Source organism: Centropristis striata, chromosome 3, assembly GCF_030273125.1.
Source record: "Centropristis striata isolate RG_2023a ecotype Rhode Island chromosome 3, C.striata_1.0, whole genome shotgun sequence".
Taxonomy (NCBI): Eukaryota; Metazoa; Chordata; class Actinopteri; order Perciformes; family Serranidae; genus Centropristis; species Centropristis striata.
The window spans coordinates 6,036,633-6,061,467 of record NC_081519.1 but is presented as its reverse complement, the minus strand read 5'-3'; the positions used below and the strand labels follow the sequence as shown (position 1 = coordinate 6,061,467).

General features: G+C 36.2%; 1 protein-coding gene across 1 annotated transcript; it reads left to right on the top strand.

Moving 5' to 3' along the window:
• Positions 1-2,490: 2,490 nt before the first annotated feature.
• On the top strand, positions 2,491-24,072 carry fkbp5 (FKBP prolyl isomerase 5). The gene is made up of 11 exons (XM_059329316.1): positions 2,491-3,198; positions 9,520-9,652; positions 9,817-9,961; positions 11,018-11,160; positions 13,162-13,276; positions 13,380-13,536; positions 15,239-15,329; positions 16,455-16,538; positions 16,622-16,807; positions 18,022-18,261; positions 20,637-24,072. The coding sequence occupies exons 2-11, from the start codon at positions 9,548-9,550 to the stop codon at positions 20,736-20,738; spliced, it is 1,368 nt and encodes a 455-aa protein (XP_059185299.1). The 5' UTR covers positions 2,491-3,198; positions 9,520-9,547; the 3' UTR covers positions 20,739-24,072.
• Positions 24,073-24,835: the final 763 nt, after the last annotated feature.

Genomic DNA, 24,835 nt, shown 5'->3' with positions numbered 1-24,835 from the left:
TAACCACAGCTGGACCAGTTTTATTACTTTAGCTTGTAATTTAACACACTTTAAAAATAGACACTATACTTAACAGTTTTTTTTATTTCAATACTTTGTATTTCACTGTTAGGTCTAATAGTTTTATCACCTGTTTATTATTCAACCATATAAGTAAGATAGCAGTAAAAAGTAATTTTGACATACTGGTACTTTACTTAGGCCTATACTTGTTAACTATATTTTAGAGAAAATGATTTTATGACTTACTGCAGAACAGTTATTTCTTTGCATAAAGGTTTGACTTGCAAAACAAACGTGCTCATAAAGCATGAAGTAAGCTATTATACATTACAAGAAATATTTACATAACACCTGGACCAGGTTTTTCCCTGTGACTTATCATTTCACACAAAAGCAAACAGGTGTCCTTCCTGGAAGTCTCCTAAAGGTTCCTGTTACGTGATATTTTTACAATTTTTCAAGAATGTTCTAGAAACGTTACCAGGAAGATATTTTTATAAAACCTTTACAGAACCCGAGTGCCATTCTCAGCGAGCTGTCAATGTGTGTCTAAATGGTTGAGTAGGCTTCTGCTCCTCGTCCATGGAGCACTGACCCAGCTGCCAAATTTCTTTTTCCTATTATGGCGAAGGCATGGCCCGCCCTACTCTGCCTTTGATTGGCTAATACTCTTTGCCTTTGTTTGTTGGGTTGGATAGGTTTAGGCATGAGGAGTGAGCTTGGTTAAGGTTAGGATAAGAATAGGGTAAGCCAATAGGAAAGCAAGAATTGAGCCCTAGCCATAGTAGGTCATTTTTAAATTTGGTAATCCATAAAAAAAATCATACTTTTAAAAACAAAATTTCCTCTAAGCCCTTTATTTTTCACATGATCATTTTATTATAGTTACAGTCACATAAGAACTATCTAGCGTTTGTTATTTTTAGGTTATCATCAACCATTAGCTCGGCTCACGTTAGCTCACTGATCAACTTAAGCTAACGTTATGTCTAAATTTAAAATAAATAAAAGGTGAAATTCACAATATGGATCCTGTATCAAAAACAGCAAAGCTGATGTCATGCCTTTTGGTTTAGGAACATTAATTCTAAGCAATAGCTACTTTTTTTTTTAATTACTTAAATTACTGTAGTGCTAACAAATTTACAGCTATGCCGACATAAACGTCATCAACTCGTACTGATGCTACAATAGTTAAAGTAGTTTTTGGTATTACTGTGTAACTTGAACAGAGTCACACTGATAACATTGTGTTGTGGGGCCTATGGTGAGCTGCCATGCAATGTCATTTATCTACATTTACATTTATCTAAACCTTTTGGTGGCAAATTGTGTCAGTAAGCAGAGTCCTGTGACTCCTGTGATATGTTGACCCATGATACAAATATTTTCTTCCAACCTTAGACACATGAACACGCTGCAGAAAAATTTAATTATTGTGGTGAGCTACACTTTACTGCTTCTTGGAGTGTTTTTTGGCATTACAGAGGAAAGTAACATTATGAGGTGTCATATTTGTTTTCATTTAATTTGTCCTGGTCTACTGTTTGATAACATTGCATATCTGGATGTGATGTTGGAGTCCTAATACAGTATCAATATCATAATATCTGGTCCACTGATAATTCTGCAATTAATACATAATAACTTAAGCCAAAGCAGACACCAGATAGCCAAATGTCTTCATCAAGAATGTCGCTGGTGTCAACAAGTGCTGTCAGAGTTTGAGTGTGAGATTTAAAACCTGTTGATGGCCACCATATGTGTGAGATATGGATAACTGCTACATTAACATTTAAAAAACTGATAAAATTAACATTAACTGATGAACACTGACAGAGAAACATCATCAAAAAAAGAAGAAAGGAATAGAAAATACAATTCATTTGGGGAGATAAAGATGAAAAATAGCTGTACAATGATGCCATGACTCATGGGAATATGATTTTTTTTAAAGTTCAGAAATGTATAAATTAAATATTGTTTAATATAATTAAATTTACTTTTGATAAATATTTGCATCAAAAAAATGAATTACAGTTTCACACATACATTAGGCTGTAGGATACTTCCCAAAATGAAAATAAATAAACATACCTAACATTTGGACCAGGGTAACTGTCATTACAAGAAAAATATAGTAGCCCGCTTACTTTTAATCCTTAGATATATAAATATATTTTACATTTATTTTGAAAATTATGATTTATACTTGTGGTATTTCTTCATCATATTGTTGGTTTTAAAAAATAAAGACCTGACTACTTGTCTGCACCACCACAGCTATGTTGTTGACAAGTCACCACCCAGTAAAAATCACAATAAAGTCAAATTACCACCCGGCAGTAGTCAAATAATAACAACAAAAGCATACATTTATTATTCGCATTTGTCGAGATCCCTACCTTCACTTAAGTTATAGAAAACCAATTGTACTTTAGCGTAAAAAATAAAAACAAAAAAATCCCACAGTAAACAAAAAAACAAAACAAAAAGGCGGGGTTGTACCGTCTCTTATAGAAACAGTAATCCGTCTCACCGCGCGTCTTATCGGGCAGTGAGGTGTGCTTTTATTTCGGTGCTTACACATCCCGTCTGTGTGGCTAAAAGGCTCGGCTATTACCCGGCAGTGTTGATGATATGTGTTGTCAGCTGGGCGGAGAGGACAGCCTGCTGCGGTACAGGCTGTTCTCGGCCTGGCTCGGCACGGAACGGGTTACAGGGTCAGGGTGTCTATTGGAACACAGTGTTCTCATCAGCAGCGGCAGCGGTACAGCAACAGTACAGCCGGAACATTGTGTTACTTTGTGGCTGCTTTCCAAGACCTGCCCCTTAATTTTACACTAAACGCCCTCCCACAACTCTACTCTATTCTACTCTCTCTCTTTTCCTCTCCGGTGTGTGTCTGCCTCTCTCCCTCAGCAGTGTCATTTTCAAGTCTGAGGTCCATGTGGCCACTTCACCGGCACGTCTCTCCCTCTCTTTCTTTTTTTTTTTTTATATCGCCACTAGAGGAGGAAAGGGGAAACGGGACAAAAACAGCGCGACATAGTAACCACATGGGCAGAACATTTAGTACCCTGGATATGAGTCGAGAGGGGCGGGCTTGAATTAGGAGGAATAGAAGAAGAAGAAACGACTGAAATTTCTGCGATTTTCCGTGGAAGAAACTTGAAAAAAGGAGCGCAAGGACACGTGAGTGTTTTTTCCTTTATTTATTTTATTCTGCTGCTAATAGATTTAATTAATTACTTAATTAATGCATACCGGCTTTCTAGTGCTCTCTGGTCACGCCTGGCTGAGTTAAATGGACACTTGTTATACACCATAAAACATGAAAAGAGTCTAATAAAAACCTTTTAATGATTTTTTTTTTTTTTGAAGTATCCAGTTAAGGATGTCTCAGTACAAGACGTGCATGCTGAATTTGTCGCACGTGTGGGGGCATTTAAGGTTACAGCTGTATCCCACTGTGCTCTAGAAAATAAGGGCTGATAATACACTGTGTGTGTGTGTGTGTGTGTGTGTGTGTGTGTGTGTTTATAGGTGAGTGTGTGTGTGTGTGTGTGTGTGTGTGTGTGTGTGTGTGGCACTTGGCTGTGGTTCCCAATAGAGGCGGATGAGGACAACAGTTTACATCCAGAATCCCTCTAGGCTTAGGTGTATCTTCATAAAGTACAGGCTGTAACAGTGCTTTCTGAGAATTGGTAACATTAGCTCGAATCCACTCTGTGCTGATTCGTGCTCATTCCCCACACAAGTTGTACATTGGAGAACATTCAATTGTAACCTCGGAGCAAGTTAAAACATAATGGGTGATATCATGCATGTGTATAGATTTCGATGAGGCTGGTTTGATTGAAGCAGAGTTGGCCTGCTGACATGGAGGCACAGTCTCAGAGATGAATCACACTGCCCGAGGGAGATATTTAATGAATATGAACAAGTTATTGTACAAATACACAAAGATGTGAACACACAAGTGTAGATTGTCTAGTTTATACCTTCAACTTTGTCTAAAAACGGTCAAATTCAGGAATGGTTGGGTGAGAATCAAGTATCAAAATATGTGTGACCAAAAATACCTCAATATTGCAAAGGTATTGGAGGGTTGACGACTAGTGCTTTCACAAAAATATTTACACAGTGAGGCTTTTGATATATAACAGCAATGTGGATATAATGACTACACGAACAGCGAGAACTATTGGTGAAGTCATAGGTCTGTAAGTTCAGAAAATGACATCACTTTGCTGTAGTGCAGGTTTTAAAACCTGGAAAAAATGACTATGTCACATTAGGATATCAAAAATCCAAAAATAAGACGATATCTAGTCTTGTGTCATGACAATCGATCGATATATATTCTTGTTTGTGCTGCTGATTCACATTAAAAGCACAAAGCAGCACCCCCCCCCCCCCCACCCCCCCCAAAAAAAGTGATGTCCTCAAAAGCAGCTTTTCTTGCATCATTTTATTTCTAACACCCTACGTAAGCCTTGTCAGGTAAAAAGAAAAAAAAGAAGAAAAAAAGCTCCCATGACAGATAAAGCTCTGCCTCAGGATGTCAGCATGTAGGACCGTCATGCACACAGTGTACTCACATGTTCACGTATGAATCAGCAGCAGAGCACGGATGAGACAGAATGTACAGATACACCGTGTTCGACTGGATGTGGTCTGTGCCTCATTGTGTTCTGTTCCTGCATTCCTCCGCAGGGTATCTGAGTTTAGGTACATGTAGTCTACATGCCATTTTATCTGAGCTGTAACTGTTTACATGAGTTAGTTTCCCTGTTAAGTGTGTGATAATTTGTTCTTTCACACAGGAACAGCAAAAAGTTAAACAATAAAAATGATGGAATGAATAAGTCTGAATTATTGGCATTTACTTAATGATGGTAATTTATCGCACCATTCACTTCCCCTTTTTTAAAATTCAAATTATGTATCAATGTGTCAATTTGAATAATCACAATCTGCACAGTTTCATTAAAAAAAAATTGAAGCAGTGTTGTACGTGAGGGGGTCTCAGATTGGTGAACACCATCAGGCTCTGCCAGCGGAGAACTGTGAATAGAAGGAACATTGTGTTCAGACACACACTTGCACACAAAAACACACACAGACACACACACATACGCACACTCATGCACGTACAATGAGTTACATGTAAAACGAAATCATGAAATTTAAAAGACGCAAGACAAGGTGTTGCTACACAAGACAGGGACATTTTGTCCTGCGCTTGTGTTAGAGAGTTCAGTAGGCGACAGTTGATCTTTGCAAGTGACACAGTTGAAGAAGCAGAATAAAGCAGATATCAGAAAGAAAGATGTTTATGGTTTTTACCCTGTAGGGCCAGGAACATGGGCATGCCATGTCTTGGGCCTCTCTGTTCCTCAGATTGTTCTCACACTAAACAAGCTCAGATCTATTTCTTAATCGACATCCAGATGCGATGAGCCAAGTTGATGCATCTCAGGCCAGGCTCTGTTGCTACACTTTCATACTTAGAGGCTCCTTAAGAATTTAGTCACAGCACGGCAAAATATCCTCATATTTGCACATGGTCATCAGCAGCATCTGGGATGATCTGAGAGTGAAGGCAGGACAAGTTGTGGAAAAATCTAGAAAACTGCCGTTCCCCTTTAACCTTAAACCATCTCTGTGGAAACCTTAAGTGGCCACGAGACTGCCATCTGATCTGCACACTGCTGTCCCTCATACATGTGGCACGGTCACAGTAAATATGAATAGGATTTTACTCAGACAGACAAGTTAAATTTGATTTAAAAGTGCTGTACGTCTGCTTCAGTACACTACAAACTTGATACCCAGAGCAAATGATGGCTGAGACGTACAGTGAGGTGTAATCTGATAAAAGATTTCAAGCTTCAGACTCTTCACTGCAGCATCACTGAGATTATCTCTTATCTTTATTTGTGTAGTTTTTTTCACAATCACAGATATCACACATTTAAAACAAAGCCTTTACCGATTCATATATTTCACCTGTCGGGCTGCTCGTTGATTAGTATTCGTCTTAACCTCTTAGTCATTTTTTATGCTTTTTTTCATGACTTATTTTCAAGAAACTTATGAGCTAATGTCTGATAAACACACGATTCAGAGTGGGAATTTTGCATGATTATTTGCAGAGAAACTCACTTTTACAGATCTGTCCATTAAGTCGACTAATCAAAGAATGACTCAAATTAATCATATGAGTGTTAGTTGACTAAAAATGTTTTTAGTTGAGGACAGCTCTATTTCCCTGGTGGCTCACCACCATACAACCTACAAATTAAGACACAACACACACAATTTTTCACTTGCTATATATACATATTTCTTGTAGAAAAAAAGTGGACACATATCTTTCCCTTCCAGGTGCTGGGTCCATACCTGTACAGTGAGTTCAGCTTCCCAAAGAGCTGCAGAATGTTCCTTACGTTTTTCCTTTATTCCATTCAAAAACACTTTAGATATATATTGGCTTTATTCCTTTACCTGAAGAAATCAGAAAATTAGAAGCAGGTTTATTGGTGTTTGGTGTAAACAATACACACTTAAAAATATGGACAAAGACAGTAACAGTCTAGAATAGAAAAAAAGATGAAAAGATACTATAAAATAAATATATATTATATAGTAAAACTGATTTAAAAAAAAAATAAGGAGTCAATTCGTGCTTGACATGTTGCACTATAACAAGGACATTATGAATGAAAGATTCTACAGTGTTCGAGTCTTTGAGAATCAGAAAACACATGTTCAGGCTAACATTAGATTTCCTCAATGTAGATTGTAATTTGCGATTGTGACTCAACCACTCTGGCCTAAAGTGAGTCCCAGTAACATCCTGGCACTGTCCCAGAGCAGCTGTGAACTGATGCTATTCGAGCAAGTGTTAACGTCTCAGCTGTTGCATGTGATAATAATCAACAAATAGTGTTTGCCAACATGCTTAACATAGCTAAGTAGCTTTTTCGTTGTCTTCAAACAATGTCAAGACTATTCTGCCAGGGCAGGGTGGAAATGCCTGCAGCCATGTGCACTGAGGCATTGAGTAACAGCATGTCGACAGAGATTGCTCCTGTGATGAGAGAGGCAACATTTAGCAGCTGGAACACCAACAGGTCATTACACTTTTATTGCCCTGGCAAAGCTGCCGGTGTATTCTTGCCACATGGAGGTCTATCTATCTATCTATCTATCTATCTATCTATCTATCTATCTATCTATCTATCTATCTATCTATCTATCTATCTATCTGTCTATCTATCTATCTATCTATCTATCTATCTGTCTATCTGTCTATCTATCTATCTATCTATCTATCTATCTATCTATCTATCTATCTATCTATCTACCTACCTACCTACCACCTACCTACCTACCTACCTACCTATCTATCTATCTATCTATCTATCTATCTATCTATCTATCTATCTATCTATCTATCTGTCTCTCTCTCTGTCTGGGTTTCCAACATAGCAACACGTGTCCTGAATGTCCTGTCAAATCCATTATTATTTGTAAAAATGTCATCTTGACAAACAGTGTGTAGTGGTCACTCACCTCCAGATTTAAGTCAGGTGCTGGATCAATAGAAATCAGCAATATATAAATAATTATGTATAGAAATTAAGGTGCACACTGTAATTTATTCTTCAGACTGTCTGACGCAGAGCAGTAGTTCAAACCGTAATGACTATTTGTGGATGTGCTAATTAATTGTACGTACGGGGGCTACAGTGTCTGGGCCTTTATTTATATTTTCAAAAATATATTCTTAAACAGAACAGGTTCAAGGTTTTAGATTTCTCAAAGTAAGGTTCTCATTTTGGCATCGATACCAAAACCTCAAGTATCATATCCACACTATATCTGTAGCTATTTATATATTAATCTCAATTTATGTATTTCTGTATCTCTCTGAGTAACAAATCGCATTATTACTTTGGTGCAGACTGAATGTTTCCATAGCACCGAGCATTGAATGTTTGCTTGGATCAGTCAGCTTGTTGACACTGCCTGATTTTACAATATTTTGACAACTGTAGACTTATTCAGATGGTTATCCAACTGTAAGGCTGGATTTTGAACGTTTTTGATATGGAATTATTTCCAAAGCAAAGAGACGTGTATTCAGACTGCCTCATGAGAGCTTTTATTTATATTTTCAGAACAGTTTCAACGTTTTATGTTACTCAAAGTAATGCACCAAAAAGTTCTCATTTTGGCACACCATAAAAATGTTTTGATTTTAATTGTTTTATTCATCTGGCTGGATATCAAACCTGAGTATTGCCGTAGTACCAGTGGAAACTGTAAAGTGCCAAAAGCTGCCATCAAATGTCTGGTTTGATCCATCTTTTTATCTCTGTACCACAGTGTTTAACACAGTGTTTTATTTTGCCATTGTTTTCAAGAGAAAGAAAAGAAAACCTCCTTTGTATCATAGGAAACAAAACACACAAAAAATATTATTTTACAGTAAAATCTAGATAAGATGACAATGTACTCGTAGTTACTGTAAAATATTGTTTAAAATGTTTTTGCTTAACATTAATGCAGCCAAAAAGAAGAGACGGCATTTAAATTATATCACAGCATCAACAGTCAGAACCAGACAGCATGCAGCCTCATATTCTGATAATATATTAAATCAGTGTGTCACCTCTGAGTTGGAGAGTCATGATCAGATTCAAGATTTTGAACCTGCCTCATCACAAACACTGAGAGAGATTACATGACTGTTTTTGTGATGTCACAGCTTTATCAGCTTTATCAGAGTGTGTGAGCGTTATCGAGCCCACACTTCTCCTGCAGATGCGAGGCTTTCAGGAAAACAAGACTAATGTTGAAAATATCGAAATGAGGCTCTGCTGCGCTGCAGATTTAATTTTGGTGTCCATAAAATATGTTGTTGCCATTTATAGGCTGACAAAGAGCACAAAGGGCCATTAACTAATACTCTTGGACACACTGTTCTTTGGTGAGCACAGCTCGTGTTACAAAATAAAAAGACTGAAGCAAGCAACATGATGCTGCTGCTGCTGCTGCTGCTGCTGCTGCTGCCTTTAGCATTATATTTACGTAATTACTTCATCTGTGGGGCTCAGACAAGGTGCGGTACAGTTAAGTAACATCACAACTGAAGTGCAGAGTAATGTTTCTCATACAGATCAGATCAATGTGGCTGTTGGTGATAAAACTGTAAATATATCTCCAGTACAGAACAGGGATTTGGAACATGCGTTCTTAAATAGCTACAAGTTATATAATGTGGAGGAGAAAGTCATATTTACTGGGTGTATTAAGGAGATCCTGCAATGATATTTTGTCAGAGACTGTGATTTTCCAGCCCAGCTCCACAAATTAGATTTCTTTCGTACCATCTTCCTTGTTACGAGTTTGTCCCAAAGTGAAAACACGAGACAGGAGGACATGTTATTTATGGTGCTCAGATTGCTAACGCGTAGGCTTGTGTGTTCACAATGTTTACAGTGTCACCGTGTGGTGCCCACACGCAGAAATGACCACTGATCAGGATGTGACTATGGACGGCCAGCCGGCCACAGCTATGTTTGCTGCAAAGGGCATCGATGTAACACCTAATAAAGACCAAGGAGTTATCAAGGTATTTATTGTCATCGCTTCATTTTAATGTTTATTGTGGGCGTTAAGACACAAGAAGGATTCATCGTTCCATCATATGGCATGTTTCTCCTCTCATGCCATCTATATTTTCTGTTAAATTTTTTTTATCTCAGTTGAACTGGAAGCTCGTCTTTCTGTCTTCAGGTTGTTAAGCGCCAGGGTCTCGATGGAGAGCGACCAATGATAGGGGACAGAGTGACCGTCCACTACACTGGGAAGCTGCTCGCCGGAAAGAAGTTTGACTGCAGTCGAGATCGTAAAGAGCCTTTTTCCTTCAATGTGGGCAAAGGTGGGTGGCTTTATGCATTACTGTCATACCTGATGGTGCATTAGTGTTGTCTCTTAAAGCTGGCGTAGATAGATTTGGCATCATTAGGTAAAAATTCAATAAAACCTTCCAGCATATTGTATTTCAAGTTTAAGAAAAAAAAACAGACGCCTGCACATCCTCTTGGCTTTAGAAAAGTTATTTCCTATTGGCTGGTCTAGTACAAATGCACATGCAGGTCCCTCCAGATGTTGAACGTGTGATTCAGTGGTGGAAAATCCTGCAGAAAATCTTGCATTAGCAACAATTGCCTACACTAGGCTACACAGCAATAGCAAAACATTAAGACCTGCTCATCAGAGAGTCTGAAAGAGTCTGCAATAAACACAATAAAAAACGTTTCAATATCGGTGAAGTATTTCATAAATGGAGAGAAAAATGTAGCAAACATTTTAACCTTCTACTAACCGGCTGCTGTGCAACTCACCACTCATGGTTACGGGCAAATACGTTTTTCTGCAGGTGCACAGGACTAAAGGACACACGGAAACTACTTGGTAGTAGATAAAAGATAGATAGAAATAGATTTAGATAAAAATAGCTTCATTTTGCCTGAAGTTATATCAGGGGGTGTGTGTCAACTTTTTTCATACATAAACCTTTTTGGTTGATATATAAACAATTTCATCTATCTGGTTTTATGAGTTAATAACCCTATAGGGGCTAAGAGTGATAGGACAAAGGAAATAAAGGCAACATTTAATGTGACTTTTTTGAATCTCGCCCCCAACAAATACCCCATTACAAAAAACTAATAAAAACTAAACTAAATCTAAGCATTTTCAAAAAAAGAAAAACGAATTAAAACTAGCAAACTCACTCTAAAAACTATTTAAAATGAACTGAATTAGAAAACAAAAATTCACAACGAAATTACAACTAAAACTCATGAAAACTATCTATTATAACCTTGACTCAAACTAGTCCTTTACATTTGTATCATTATATTTTTTTTAATATTCCACAGTTTTTAAGCCCTTGTCAATTAACCATCAGCACCTGTTATATTTCCTTTAGGACAAGTCCTGAAGGCCTGGGATATCGGTGTGCTGTCCATGCAGAGAGGCGAGGTGTGCACGTTGCTGTGTAAACCAGAATACGCTTATGGATCTGCTGGAAATCCCGACAAAGTTCCTCCCAGCTCTTTAGTAGTGTTTGAGGTAGGTCTGACATTAATTCTGCGTCACACTGCAGGACCCTGATAATTTTAGGAGCATGTGTCAGTCTCTGCAAAGGGAGCTCTCTGGTCATAAAATGAACTGGTTTGTCTATTTTAATCCCTCTGAGTGGTTCAGTTGCCACTCAGTTTGAGCTCAGTGGGTAGACAATTTAGGCTTTCTCTGTCTTCTATAATCAATTATAATTATACTTCCGTTCTGTAAAAATATCTAAAGAGATTTAGCCAACTGCTGCGCTTCAGACGTTACCCCCCCGGGCACGTCTTAGTCATGAAAAATTTCATTTTACACCCGTATAAATTTTCTTTTGTCAGTGCTTCCTGTGTAATCTGACTGTGTCACATGTTAACAAGCATTTCAAAATTAGGTATTTAATGCCAACTTTATATGCAATTGCTCAGTATTCATAGTATTCATTCATTTAGTATCCGGGTATTGACTATTTGGCAGCACTTTACTTAAACTGCCCCTATTTAGCATTTAGAAGCAGTATATAAACAAACAATAAACACTTAATAACTCACTATGATGTAGTTGTAAGCACCTATTTGCTAATTAATGTTTTTGTCACTACTCTGTCAGAACTCACAAGTGAAGGCTGCTGCGTGAATGACGATATTAAAAACAAAGTATAATAATATTGAATATGTCTTCAAAGGAGGAGTCATATTTGCTGTCATATATTGTAAATTAATAAAGCAAAAAAAAACAACTTGTTAAACATTTACACAGTCGCCTATTAAGTTGGAATAATTCTGTTTTCAGACACAATCCTCTGTTAATTGTGGTTTCATTTTCATTGTGATATGTTTGGAAGAGATTGATTTATAAAGTTTTGAGAAGATATTGTCACAATCATTTCATGGAAAGAGGTAGAAAATATATTCTATTTACTTTATGGGTGACCATGTACATATCTGCCTAGCTGGCAAGAAGCATACTGCAACAACAATTATAATAATTAAAACATATATCATCATATCACTGCCATGCTTTCTTGCTGGTACCAGCAGCACGGACAAAGCTTCTTCTCTTACTGAAAGTGCCAGTAAGATTGCAGTGATGATTCACATTTATGCCCTGTCACTGACATGGTTTCTCTGGCCTGTAAGTCTTTGTACAGTTTGTACAGTCGCAAGCAGCTAATGGTTTAGTGGTTGTCTCAGTGCCGACTGCTTCTGCTGCAAAAACACCACACAGGCTTTGTTTCTTGACTTTTCCCGGCTCAGATCAATTGTTTTCAGCATGCCTGCTCTATCTTAGCCCACCCAGTGAATCAACAACAAAATCTGACATTTTAAAACAATTTATTTGGCACAGTAACACTGATGTAATGCTGCCATATGTGTCTGTTTATAGAGTTTTTTTTACGGCAGCTTTGAATTTGGCTCGGTTAATTAAGGGCCGGAACTATGCATTTTATAGTAAACCCTTAAAAATGTCTTTATATCAGTTTCTCACTACATTAAAGTATGTTATAAAACATTTATTAAATGTAGACATACCACCTATAAAAGCTAAATAGGGGGACTCAAAGTAAAGTGTTGCTGGAATTTATTTTAAATTCGAGTGAAGATCTTAAAGTTTCCAAATAAGCCAAATATGTCAGGCTGAATTAGGAAAATGTGGATAAAATAATGCACAGGATCTAAAAAAAAGAATCAATTTGAAGGAGTGGTGCAGCCTTGGGTCTGAATATTTTACTCAATGTAACATCTTCTAACTTCAATGACGAGTTGCAGCAATTCAAAGACATACTGTGAGACAAAATGGAACAAGATTGATTTTTAAACCTAAATCTGCTTCTCTTTTCTTTTTTCTTTCCGTGACTTGATGTGATTACTCCTACTTGTTTTTCGTTATGTTTTTTTTTTCTCTCCTCCCACGCCTACTGTAACACCATACACCGAGTGCAGCAGAGCTGTTATTTCACATCGCTATATGTGTCGAACAGTGATTGAATAAATGTTTACAACTAAACAGATGGAGTTACTCAAGTTTGAAGGAGAGGCTCTCACAGACGACTCCGGCGTCATCAGAAGAATAAAGGTCAAAGGTGACGGTTACACAAATCCCAACGATGGATCGACCGTTGAAGGTGAGGTCATTCTTTTCCTCACAGATAATTGATGATGTTGTGCCAAATAACTAAAATTAAAAGGGTATAGCAGGGGTTAAATGAGGTCGTTATTTATCCACAGTGCATCTGGAAGGAAGATGTGGAGGTCGACTGTTTGACCGCAGGGACGTCACCTTTGTTGTTGGTGAGGCTGAAGATAAAGGCGTTCCTCTCGGCGTGGACCGAGCCATGGACAAGATGCAGAAAGGAGAATGTTGTGTACTTTACTTAAAACCAAAGTAAGTTACTGAAAAAACTAAACTGTTTTTGGTCTTTAGTCTGCAGTGAGACAGTCTTTATGTGTGGTTAATTTTCATGCTGTTGTCCTTCATTACACCTGTTAAAGTGATAGATTCTTTGGTAACGCTTTATAATAAGGTCCTTAATAACCATTAATTAACAAGTAATAACGCATTGTTCTCGCTTTAGATCCGGTAGTTGCAAAAAGCATAGTTAACTTATAGTTAACTTATAATAGATGAGCAATAAAGTATATTTTAATATCAATAAGCAAAGATTAATAAAGGCATGGCAAAGACATAATGGGTGGGTCATGGGTGTTTGTAATGCCATTATTAACACTTATATATGCTTATAAACACACAATAATGTTAATAAGCATCTTGTAAGGACTTACAAGGGCCTTATTACTTGTTAATTAATGGTTATTACAAGGACCTTAATATAAAGCGTTACCGATTTTTTAAAGTGGGTTTGTATGACATACTCATCCAAAGTCAGTACAGTAGGTAGAGAATAAAGAAGCAGCTGTTAATGTATCTTAGCCACCTAAAAAGAACCAATATCAAGTGTATTTATGTGTATGTTGAGAATATTTTAGAACAGTGTTTCCTTTTGCATCATTTTGTGCAGCTGTCTGGAATTTCACTTTGAATTTTGACCTTAGTGTTACTTGCTGGAAGTTTTCAAGTCAATTTCAAGTCAAGTCAATTTTTATTTCTTTAGCACATTTACAGACAGCTGAGTCGCACCAAAGTGCTTTTACATAAATGTGCACAATATGCAATAAAATACAGGATTGACAATGGTAAAAAAAGGGTTAAAAGACATTGCCTGCTGCAAGAGTTAAAATAAAGCAAAAAAAAAGAAGGGATAATTTAAAGGAAACTGGGAAATTACAAGGGGACACTTTTTCCTAGCACTTGCAAGAAGAAGACATTCACCAGTGGCATGTTTTCAATTTAATCACATGTGTGATTTCCCACACTTTAGTTTACAAGTCAAAGACAGTTGATTTAATCTTTATCCTCAGTTTTATATGTAGAATTTGGGATGCTCCAAAAAAAAAGGTTGAACAGTTATTTTTATGCCTCTGCGCTGGGAACAGCCGTGGCCCGGGGCATTACGATTTCAACACAATATCTCAGGAAGTACTCGAGGGAATTTCTTCAAATTTGGCACAAACGTCCACGTGGACTCAAAGATTAACTGATTAGTATTTTTGACCTTTGGTGGTGAAAGGTCACAGGGAAAAAAAACTTTTTGGGGCTAAAACTCAACAATATATACCCTAAATAGGACAACAATTCCACACATATGTCTAATAGTAAAAAATGAAGAAGTGATGACATTTTATTTTCAAAAGGTCAAAGGTCAACTTCATTGCGACAGCATTATGTTCTGCAAAAACACTTTCTGGCCATTATTCAATGCCATACCTCAGGAACAGAAGGGGAGACTGTGACCATTTTTGAGACACTTATCCTGGGTGCCCACCTTAAAACTATGGTGATAGTATAGATCTAAAATAAAACGATAGCTTCTGTTTCACCAAAAAAAATACTGTATACAGTATTATATGAGTCTGAACGGAGGTAAACTACAACTTGACTTGTTGGCAGAGGAATACAACCAGAAAGCGTAATTAAAGTTTGTTTTAACAAAAGGCTCATGCTCTGTGATGTTTTTTTGTTGTTGCAGGTATGGCTTTGGAACCCAAGGTAAACCAGAGTACAAAATTGGACCAGACAAAGACATCATTTACGAAGTTACTCTCAAAAACTTTCAAAGGGTGAGCCATGCTTTCTATTTCACATTCTACTTGATGCACCAGTGTGGTTTTGGTTCCTTTTTTTGTTTAACACAGATACATTCAAGCAGACTTTGAGTACAACAAATCTGTTCTGCTCTTTATTTTATTGAAGTCCACGGAAATAAAGATTTTTAAATGAAGGGTCAAGGGTGATTTTATATTTTAAATAAAACTTCTATTTCACAATCATTTTTCGATATTTAAAAGTTTCCAATATTTGTAAAGTTCACTCAATTACAGCTTTGTGGCATTGGCACATCAAAATGAGTTTGATTAGTCTTCAGATGTTTAAGCACCTTTTCTCACACATAAATAGGTATTTATGATGAAAGAAAGCAGCGAGACTGCACCTCGGGCAGACCTGCTATACATACAGTCATAGAAAAAAATATTAGACCATTGTTTTCTTCAATTTCTTGTTCATGTAATGTCTGGTACAACTAAAGGTACATCTGTTTGGACAAATATAATGATAACAACAAAATAGCTCATAAGAGTTTAATTTAAGAGCCATTTTCCATGGTTTTCTTGATAATTACCAACATCATTAGCAAGAAACCCCATGGAAAATGGCTCTTAAATTAAACTCTCATGAGCTATTTTTGTTGTTATCATTATATTTGTCCAAACAAATGTACCTTTAGTTGTACCAGGCATTAAAATGAACTAGATATTAGAGAAAACAAGGGTAGTCTAATATTTTTTTCCATGACTGTAGTGTTAGCTTCAATAACTACTGGTGATACGATGAAGACGAGATCGAATAAAAGTTAAGAGACGGGAAACACTGGGCCTGGAGATTTTTGCATTCTTATCTATAAAGGATTGTCAATGGCATGCAAAAATGAACTCCTACAAGTCTGTACCACTCGTAAATTGTTATATCGCTATAAGAGAAATAGTTCTCTGAATCAATTGTACCAGCCACTTCAGAATCAATCTGTTAATACGATATTTCTTGCATGAGACCCAATGTTGTTAGGTTGTTGTTTAAGTATTTTGTAAAGTCAGTTGGAGGGAGTCAGTTTCTTTGAGTGGCTTACAACCTAAAACTTTAAAATCATAATAACTCACTTTCTGTGATGTTAATTGTGTTTCCACCAGGCTAAAGAATCCTGGGAAATGGACTTGCCTGAAAAGCTGGATTTGGCTGCGACAGTCAAGCATAAAGGGAATCAGTATTTCAAGGTACAGCCCCCATGCTGATCTTTTGTCCTCGCAATTTGTTCTTGTTAACATGTTCATAAAATGTAATTATCTTGCTGTATTAGGCAGGGTGGTACCACCAGGCAGTCATCCAGTACCAGCGTATCGTGTCCTGGCTCGAAATGGAGTGTGGCACTGGAGTAGAACAGCAGAAGAGGATACAGTCCTTTATGCTGACATCACACCTCAATTTGGCGTTGTGTTTCCTGCGGATAAAAGAGTTCTCACAAGTCGTGGAGAACTGCAACAAGGTGAGCTGCAAGAGCCTTATGACATTTATGCATATTTAAACACCATTTACTTTCACTACTTTGCCTCTCTGTATCTCAGTCAGTGGTGGAAGAAGTATTCATATCCCTTACTTCAGTTTAATTATACACTGTGAAACTAATCCACTATAAGATAAGATAAGATAAGATAAGAAATACTTTATTCATCCCAGCAGAGAAATGTAGGTGTTCCAGCAGCCAACATACACACAACACAACACAACACAACACATGTATACATACATATTCCACCTATACAGAACATGAGCCCCACAATACATAGCCTAGTATAGAGGAAGTGGAATGGATGGTCCATGTGCATTAGTAGCTGTTACTCATAGATAACAGTTGTGTACATAAATAAACAGGTGTGCACAAAACAGGTGCAAAAATACAGTTTGGTAAATACAGTAGAAGCAGCTAAGCTAAAATTTAAATAAATATTAAATAAATATTCTTCTGTCCTTACTAAAAGGGGAGTCATTATAAAGTGCAATTGCAGTAGGTAAAAACGTATTCTTGAATCTATAAGTAAAAGGACTGTATTGAAAAAAATGTAGTAAAAGTAGTCATTGTTCAGTAAAATGTTCCTTCTCATGCTTTTGGATTTTCATTAATGTGTATGCTGCTGTAGATGCTTAAGGTTGTGCACATTTTAGCTCCTTTATATACTGTTGGGTAGTTTAATCGACAGAAATGCATCCTATTATATAAGATCATCCTTTTGTCCGCAGCGTGGCTGTGCTGTGGGAACCATGTGTCTTTTCATGGTGTCAGTTGTTTTCAGCTTTGTGACGATGCATTTTCCAGCTGATCCAAGAGGGTTTTTACATAGTTTATTTAGCCTAAGAAGTAGGAGGATTATCTCAGAAAGGAACACTTCATTCTTCAGTTTATCGGAAAAATCTCCAAATTTGGAGACATGGTTTTCACTGGACAGGAAGCGGATTAAAACAGTAATATGTTAAGAAACTAAAGCTGTCAGACAAATGTAGTGGAAAGGAAAAGGACAATATTTGTCTCTGAGATTTGGTGGTGAAGGAGTTGCAGAAATACTTAAGTAAAGTTCCTGGAATTTATACTTAAGGACAGTGTTTGAGTAAATGTACTTAGTTACCTTTTACCCCTGAGCTTAACTAATTACTGTGTGTGTGTGTGTGTGTGTGTGTGTGTGTGTGTGTGTGTGTGTGTTTAAGGTGATTGAGCTCGATGAGAGCAATGAGAAGGCTTTGTATCGTCGCGGAGAAGCCCGTCTCCTCCGTAACGAGTTCAGTCTGGCCATGGAAGACTTCCAACACGTGCTGCAAGTCAACCCTTCGAACCGAGCGGCTCGTGCTCAGATTTCCATCTGCCAGAGCAAGATTAAGGAACATCATGAACAGGACAAGAAGACCTATGCCAACATGTTCCAGAAATTTGCAGACCGGGACGCCAAGGTTTGTAAACCCACTGTTCTTGGCCAAAAGTAGACAAACACTCAGCCTGGCCCAGAGTGTGTTTTCTTTTGTTTTACAAGAAACAATTTAAAACTCTTAAGAGTAATATAACTTGTGTGAACACAGAGATTTTTTGTACTTATTTCTATCTTTGTGAGGACACTCATTGACATAATGCTTGCCTGTAGCCCCTTAGCTTAACTTTGATTGTATCCTGAAACTTAAAACCACATCATGAGGCCTTTGAAGAAGTGAAGAAAATGTCCTCACTTTCCAAAAATGTCCTCATTCTGTTGGTTAAATACTAAAATTGGTCGTCACAGACATAGATTTACAAGTGCACACACACATACACACAGTTTTCCAGAGTTTTATGAACGACGGAAACATTTATTTTATTGTTTTATGTACAGGTTTTTCCTAAAAAAAAACAACCCATATATACCTTATAACTTACATTGCACCCTGTGGCCTCATGCAGGAAGCAATATACAAACACATTTCCTTTTCTTTTTTGTTTGTAGCCACTTAGTTTGGTACTTTTTAAGAGAAACTTTTCTGAGTGGTTAATGTGACTTTTAACATAAAAAAAACCCCCATCTTGTTTTCGTATTCCACAATCTTTTTCGTCCGACTCAAGAAGACAAGTTTTAAATTTGAATAACATAAAAAAACCTTAATATATATATATATATATATATATATATATATATGTATATATATATATATATATATATATATATTAGCAGTGTTTTTTAATTTTCCTTTACCACCACTACTGATGTTTTGGAAAAAAAAAAACAATCTTGTTTGCTTTAAGATTATTTAACAGTCCACTGCTGTTGACGTTCTTCTTCTCTTCTTACTACCGTCTTTTGGTTGCATTTCTTTGATTCTTGGCCCTTTGCCAGAGTATTTGCACATGGCACAACACCTGCCTTTATGTTGTATTTAGGGGGCGTTATTTGTGCTAATTATTATTATGAATTACACATGATTCGCCATTCAGCAGCAGATTTAGAAGCATTAGAAAGTTTTGAATGGAGTTTACAAAGTCAAGAGAAATGTTGCTGCATATTAAAAAATGCTTTAGAAACGAAAAACAACATTAAATTAGATGAGCACCAAAACAAATTAATTTCTTTCTCACTTTCCACCGATGTTAACATTAAAGCCCACTGCATTCATTATCCTCATATAATAACATTCAAACAACAAGGAGTTGAGGGACTGCACGGCCGTGAGGAGGTCGAGGTGTGGTATTTTGTAGCACATATGTGACAGTTATGAGGAAAATTTCATTTTTGTATGTCAGCTCTGGAAATAACATGAGGCACAACCGACTCCAATAAATTTACTAATCGACCTGGTGGGGATTTTTTTTCAACTAATGTTCAGCCATTTTGGATATCATGATGAGAATTATTGATACAAACCCACCGCTACCAGACAAATGCCTTGTAAAATAATTTAATGTTTATGACAGGACCCCCCCCTTATTCAAAAATTATTCAAATTATATAGCTGATTTGTTATATATTTTTCAATTTTTTAATCACATGTTGACAGTGTAGCGCTCTGCTGTAGGCAGTCCTTTGTCATTGTGCTTTCTTCAGTATTATGCTGACCCCTAGTGTCCATTCATGGTTATTTTCTTAACGTGGTTGGTTTTTACAGGTTTAATTATTTATGTATACTGCAACTGATTTCCAGTTGTTATGAAATAATAATAAGATAATAAACTTAATTTGCATATCACTTATCTAAACAAGGTTACAAAGTTGCCCATTTAATACATTAGAATAAAAAAATAATAAAAAATGTAAAAAAAAAAGAGAAGTAATCACACAAAATATAGTTAAAATACATTTTAAAGAACATTTAAAGAACAGGAAATGGAAATGGAAACCGGTATGCATGCTGAGTTTATGATTTAAGTTATTTCAGAATTATTATTATTATTATTATTATCATTATTATTATTATTATGGTGTCACAATTTCAATGCAGAATCTAAAATAGATCGAAATGAGCTTTCAACTTCAATTGTCAAAATCAAAACTAGGTTAATTGAAATTGAAATCCTTAACCATAACTCCCTAGTGTGGTAGATTCTACAATTAATATGGCAGTTATATGACTATTGATACCATGTGTAATTTATTTAGAAATAATTTGAAACTGTAAATGTTAATTTTCAGGGCATAAATCCAATGATCTGTCGATCTTTGTGACTTAAGTCTTGAACTGAATGAAACTTTAAAAGCCTAATCGAATGAATGAGTTTTAATGAAGTTTAATGACCTGACTTATCGATAGTGGTTTATTTTAGACCGCTGTAGTCACGTGTGCTTCATCTTCTTCTCCCTCAACAGATTGGGAAGACAAAGAGGAGGCGGGATGAGAGCGTGAGGAGCTGCATGAACGGTGAAGTGGGCATCAAGCGGCGGCGGAGGAGTCAGGACTGTCCATCTTGAAAAAGAAGTGACATTTGAAAGGGAGGAGAAAAAAAGAAAGACATGGCTTCCTTTGCTTTCCAAGCCCAGGGAGCAGAGGCAGGAACGAAGTCGTATAAAAGCCTCTTATCCAAACCTCTTTATCCCAAAATCCAACGTTACCATTCCTGCATACAAAGCAGAGTGAGAGCAGGGACGCTTGTTTCCCCTGTCACATGGACGGCTCGGCTGCCAGGAAGAACCTCCCAGTGGAATCAGTACCGCAGAATCACTGAGCTAAGACTGACGACACTTCTAGCCCCCACCTTTTATTTTGAAAAAAAATCACAGAGGATTACATTTTATTAGTCCTTCGGCTGCTGTGGAGAGCTCAGACGTGCCTCTACAGTGTGTTTCCAACTCCTAAACTCTACTTGCTGGTTTTCAGTCCTCTGGCTTGTATTTGGTATTAAGCCTTTTCTTGGGCAGCTGCATGCATGCATCACGTGGTGTTTGGGATTCAGACTTGAAACTTTGCTATTTTTTTTAAATTAATTTTTATTTTACAGTAAATGTGCAATATTTACTTTGGTTAGAAAGTGTAACAAGTCCCATTTGCTCAGTGGTGTTTTAACCATTTCTGTGCAAAAGTAAGAAAAGCAAAATGGCCTCCAAGGGACAGTTCACTCTAAAACATATTTCCCCTCTTACCTGTAATGCTGTTTATCAGTTTTGATTGTTTTCATGTGAGTGTTGAGATATCCACTGTAGAGATGTCTGCCTTTTCTCCAATATAACGGACCTTGTTATGAACAGTTTTCTATCGTCTCTCCGCTCCGTTACATATTACAATATGTAGCTGGAGAGATAGTCTCTTCACTCAGAGAACAAGGGTTACAACCTAACTGCAAATACGTTTTTTTTATATGTGAAACTGCTCATAATAAGGTCTGGGGATTATCTTGAATAACCACGTCAGGATTTCTGAAAAGAGACAATGCTGTTTGGATTTTCAAATGTATTTCTTGGTGCTTTAATCAAGATCAATAGATAACACTACAGGTAAAAAGAAATTCATTTTTTGCTGATTTGGGGGTTAACTGTCCATTTATCTTGCTTTATTACAAAATAGTCACAATTTAGAAAAGACTGCATTTAATTTAATGTTAGGAAAAACTGAAAATACAGAAATACTTAAATACCACAAATTCAGGAAAAAAAAATTCCACTAAAAATAAATCTGCAATATTACCATACATCAAGTTTCCAATCAGCAGAGGCAGAGAGAAGAATCTGAAACAACCACAAACTACTAAATTAAACCAAACATAAATCTGTAATTCTGGTGTTCTGGCGGATTCACTGCATTAGGTCATTGCAGCAGCTGAGTTAATATTATTTTGTGACAAAAGCCAAAATCAGCACATTTTTGTTTTTTAAGGCTTAACTATAAGACATAGAGAGATAACGATGAGGCTTTTTTATTTTTTTACGACGGATAAGACCACAGTCATGCACTAAAATAATTTATTCATGAATACATGCATGATGAATCATTTTTAATTTGTTGAGATCTTGTGTTTTATACAGATGCATAATGCCTTTAATTGGGAGAACAATATTTCCCCTGCTTTTCTTAATTAAAGGTGCATTACTCAATTTTGGATTCTCATTCCCAGATTGTCAAATACCAACGTCTGTCTTTAATGACTTGAGAATGAGACTCACAATCAACTATCTTTCTCCAGAATCGCATACTGCACCTTTTAATTTGATAATTATCTCAGAATTCTGGGGGAAAAAACCCCCCAAATAATTATCTCGTTAATTCAGAAAACCAAGATATTGCTTAAAAAAATCTGCTGTTGTTTTTTTCTGAATTAACAAGATAATTATCTTTATTTATTTTTGAAAGAGACAGCAGAAAACCTTTTCCATGAAAACCTTTCCCAGACTCCTGAAATAATTATCTCTTTTATTCAGAAAGACATGGCAAATAATGATGCATTATGCTTTTTATCAATTTAAAACATCATGAAGTACTTTTTTTTTTTTTAATGAGAAGCCAGTCTGGTATTGTAGTAAAGCGACAATTAACTTTAACACGCTTACATCATTTTTATGGACTGATTACATCTTAAGACAGTGGCAGCTGCATAAACTCTAATAAACAAAAAAATACAAAAATTAAAATATATATCAAATGAAACGTTTCCGCTCTTGAGCTTTGGTGGATTTTAGTGACTGAGGACTTTCTTCTTCTGTTGCACTCATTGTATCTTTATCTATCAGCTCATTGCATTAACAAGCATGGCACAATCTCCAACATAAAGTCTTCATTCAGCAGCTGACTGTCATAAATCCTCATAATTATGATTAAATGTTCTTACAATAGGAGGCGTTTGATCATAACATCACCCCCATCCCCCACCTTTGTATTTGACAGGAACCACAGTCAAGCTTTAAAACGGTCAGAACCACAGTTTTCTTTCACAACATGTCATGAATTGTTTAACTCTGGTAATGTGATGTCAACCACATCATTTTACATATGTGCAGTTCTTTTTGCCTCAGTACTGGAACTGGTGTCTCTTTATTTCACTTTTTTATTTTTTATCTTTATTTTTAAACGTGTGAATGTTAGTGGGTAGTTGACAATGATGCACTTTGGTGACTGTCAAACCAACACTGTTATCTTTTCATGACATGTCCGTCAGTAATCTCAAGATGTTTTAAACATTGGTTGGTGCAGAATGAAAACCTTAGCTGTCTTAAATATTTTGTGTAAAAAAAACAAAACAAAAAAAACCAACAACAGTGTGTATGTGTGTGTGTTAATATATATTGTTGTATGTTAGCGAGGTTTTTAAACAGCTTACTGCTATATGTTTTCAAGTACTGCTGGCTCTAAACATTCAAACATTTTGTACAGTGGAAATGAGCATGAAGTACTTTTTTTCTAGCAATTATAAATTGCATTTAAGAATTTACAGAATATTTATCCCTCAGTGTCAACTACAAAGAGATTCCCAGGCCATTCAGTTCATCATTTTTAATAACTTGACAATGAAAATCACAGGATATAATTTGGAAATTTTTGACATAAGCAAGCAGTCAGTTCAGTTGACTGAACTGCAGCACTGCCGATGTGAGATTGTGTTTATTAGAAACTGTTATGTCGTACAAAATGTTTACATGTATTCAAAAGATCTTCACCCTTGTAAAGCAAAAATGTTTTAAACCGGCATTTATGCAAAAGAAATATTTTCTGACAAAAACTACGTATGGTACCTTTGTTCATGTCTTCTTTATATATTTTTTTATTTTTATTTTTTTGCACTTTAAAAGCATTAAATAAATCCAAGAGTTAAAGAAATATGGCATTCTTCAAGTTATAGGTCAATAACTGTACAATGAGTAACATGTTTGTGTATCTAATACAGTATCTGGATAGCTTCAGCTTTCAGCATCAGCACTACCATCATATCTTGTTATTTAAATTTACTTTCTCAGTGTTTTAATTGAAGTTTGAACCTAAAGTTTCCTCTTTAAAGAAACATCACATTTAATTATCTGAACCTGCACAGATTTTGTGAATTTAAGCGTTACATTCATTCAGCATTTGGTATTATAAGAGATACTTACAGTCATGGAAACATTTTTAGACCACCCTTTTTATACAATTTCTTGTTCATTTTGATTCCTAAAGCTACATTTGTTTGGACAAATATAATGATAACAAAAATGGCTCGTAAGAGTTTAATTTATGAGCTGATATCTAGCCATTTTCCATGGTTTTCTTAATAATAACCAAAATCATTATCAAGAAAACAATGGAAAATGGCTAGATATCAGCCCTTAAATTAAAGACTTATGAGCCATTTTTGTTGTTATCAATATATTTATCCAAACAAATGTACCTTTAGTTGTACCAGGCATTAAAATGAACAATAAACTGAAGAAAACAAGGGTGGTCTAATAATTTTTTCCATGACCGTAGAAACAGTTTCACCATTTAGAGGGTGGAGAAGGCCCCTGCTAACCCATAACTATGAGAATTATAACAGCTGAAAACGCCAATAAAATTGTGTTTTAAAGTCCAAACCTTGGACGTGTTTAAAACTATAACTGTTACATTT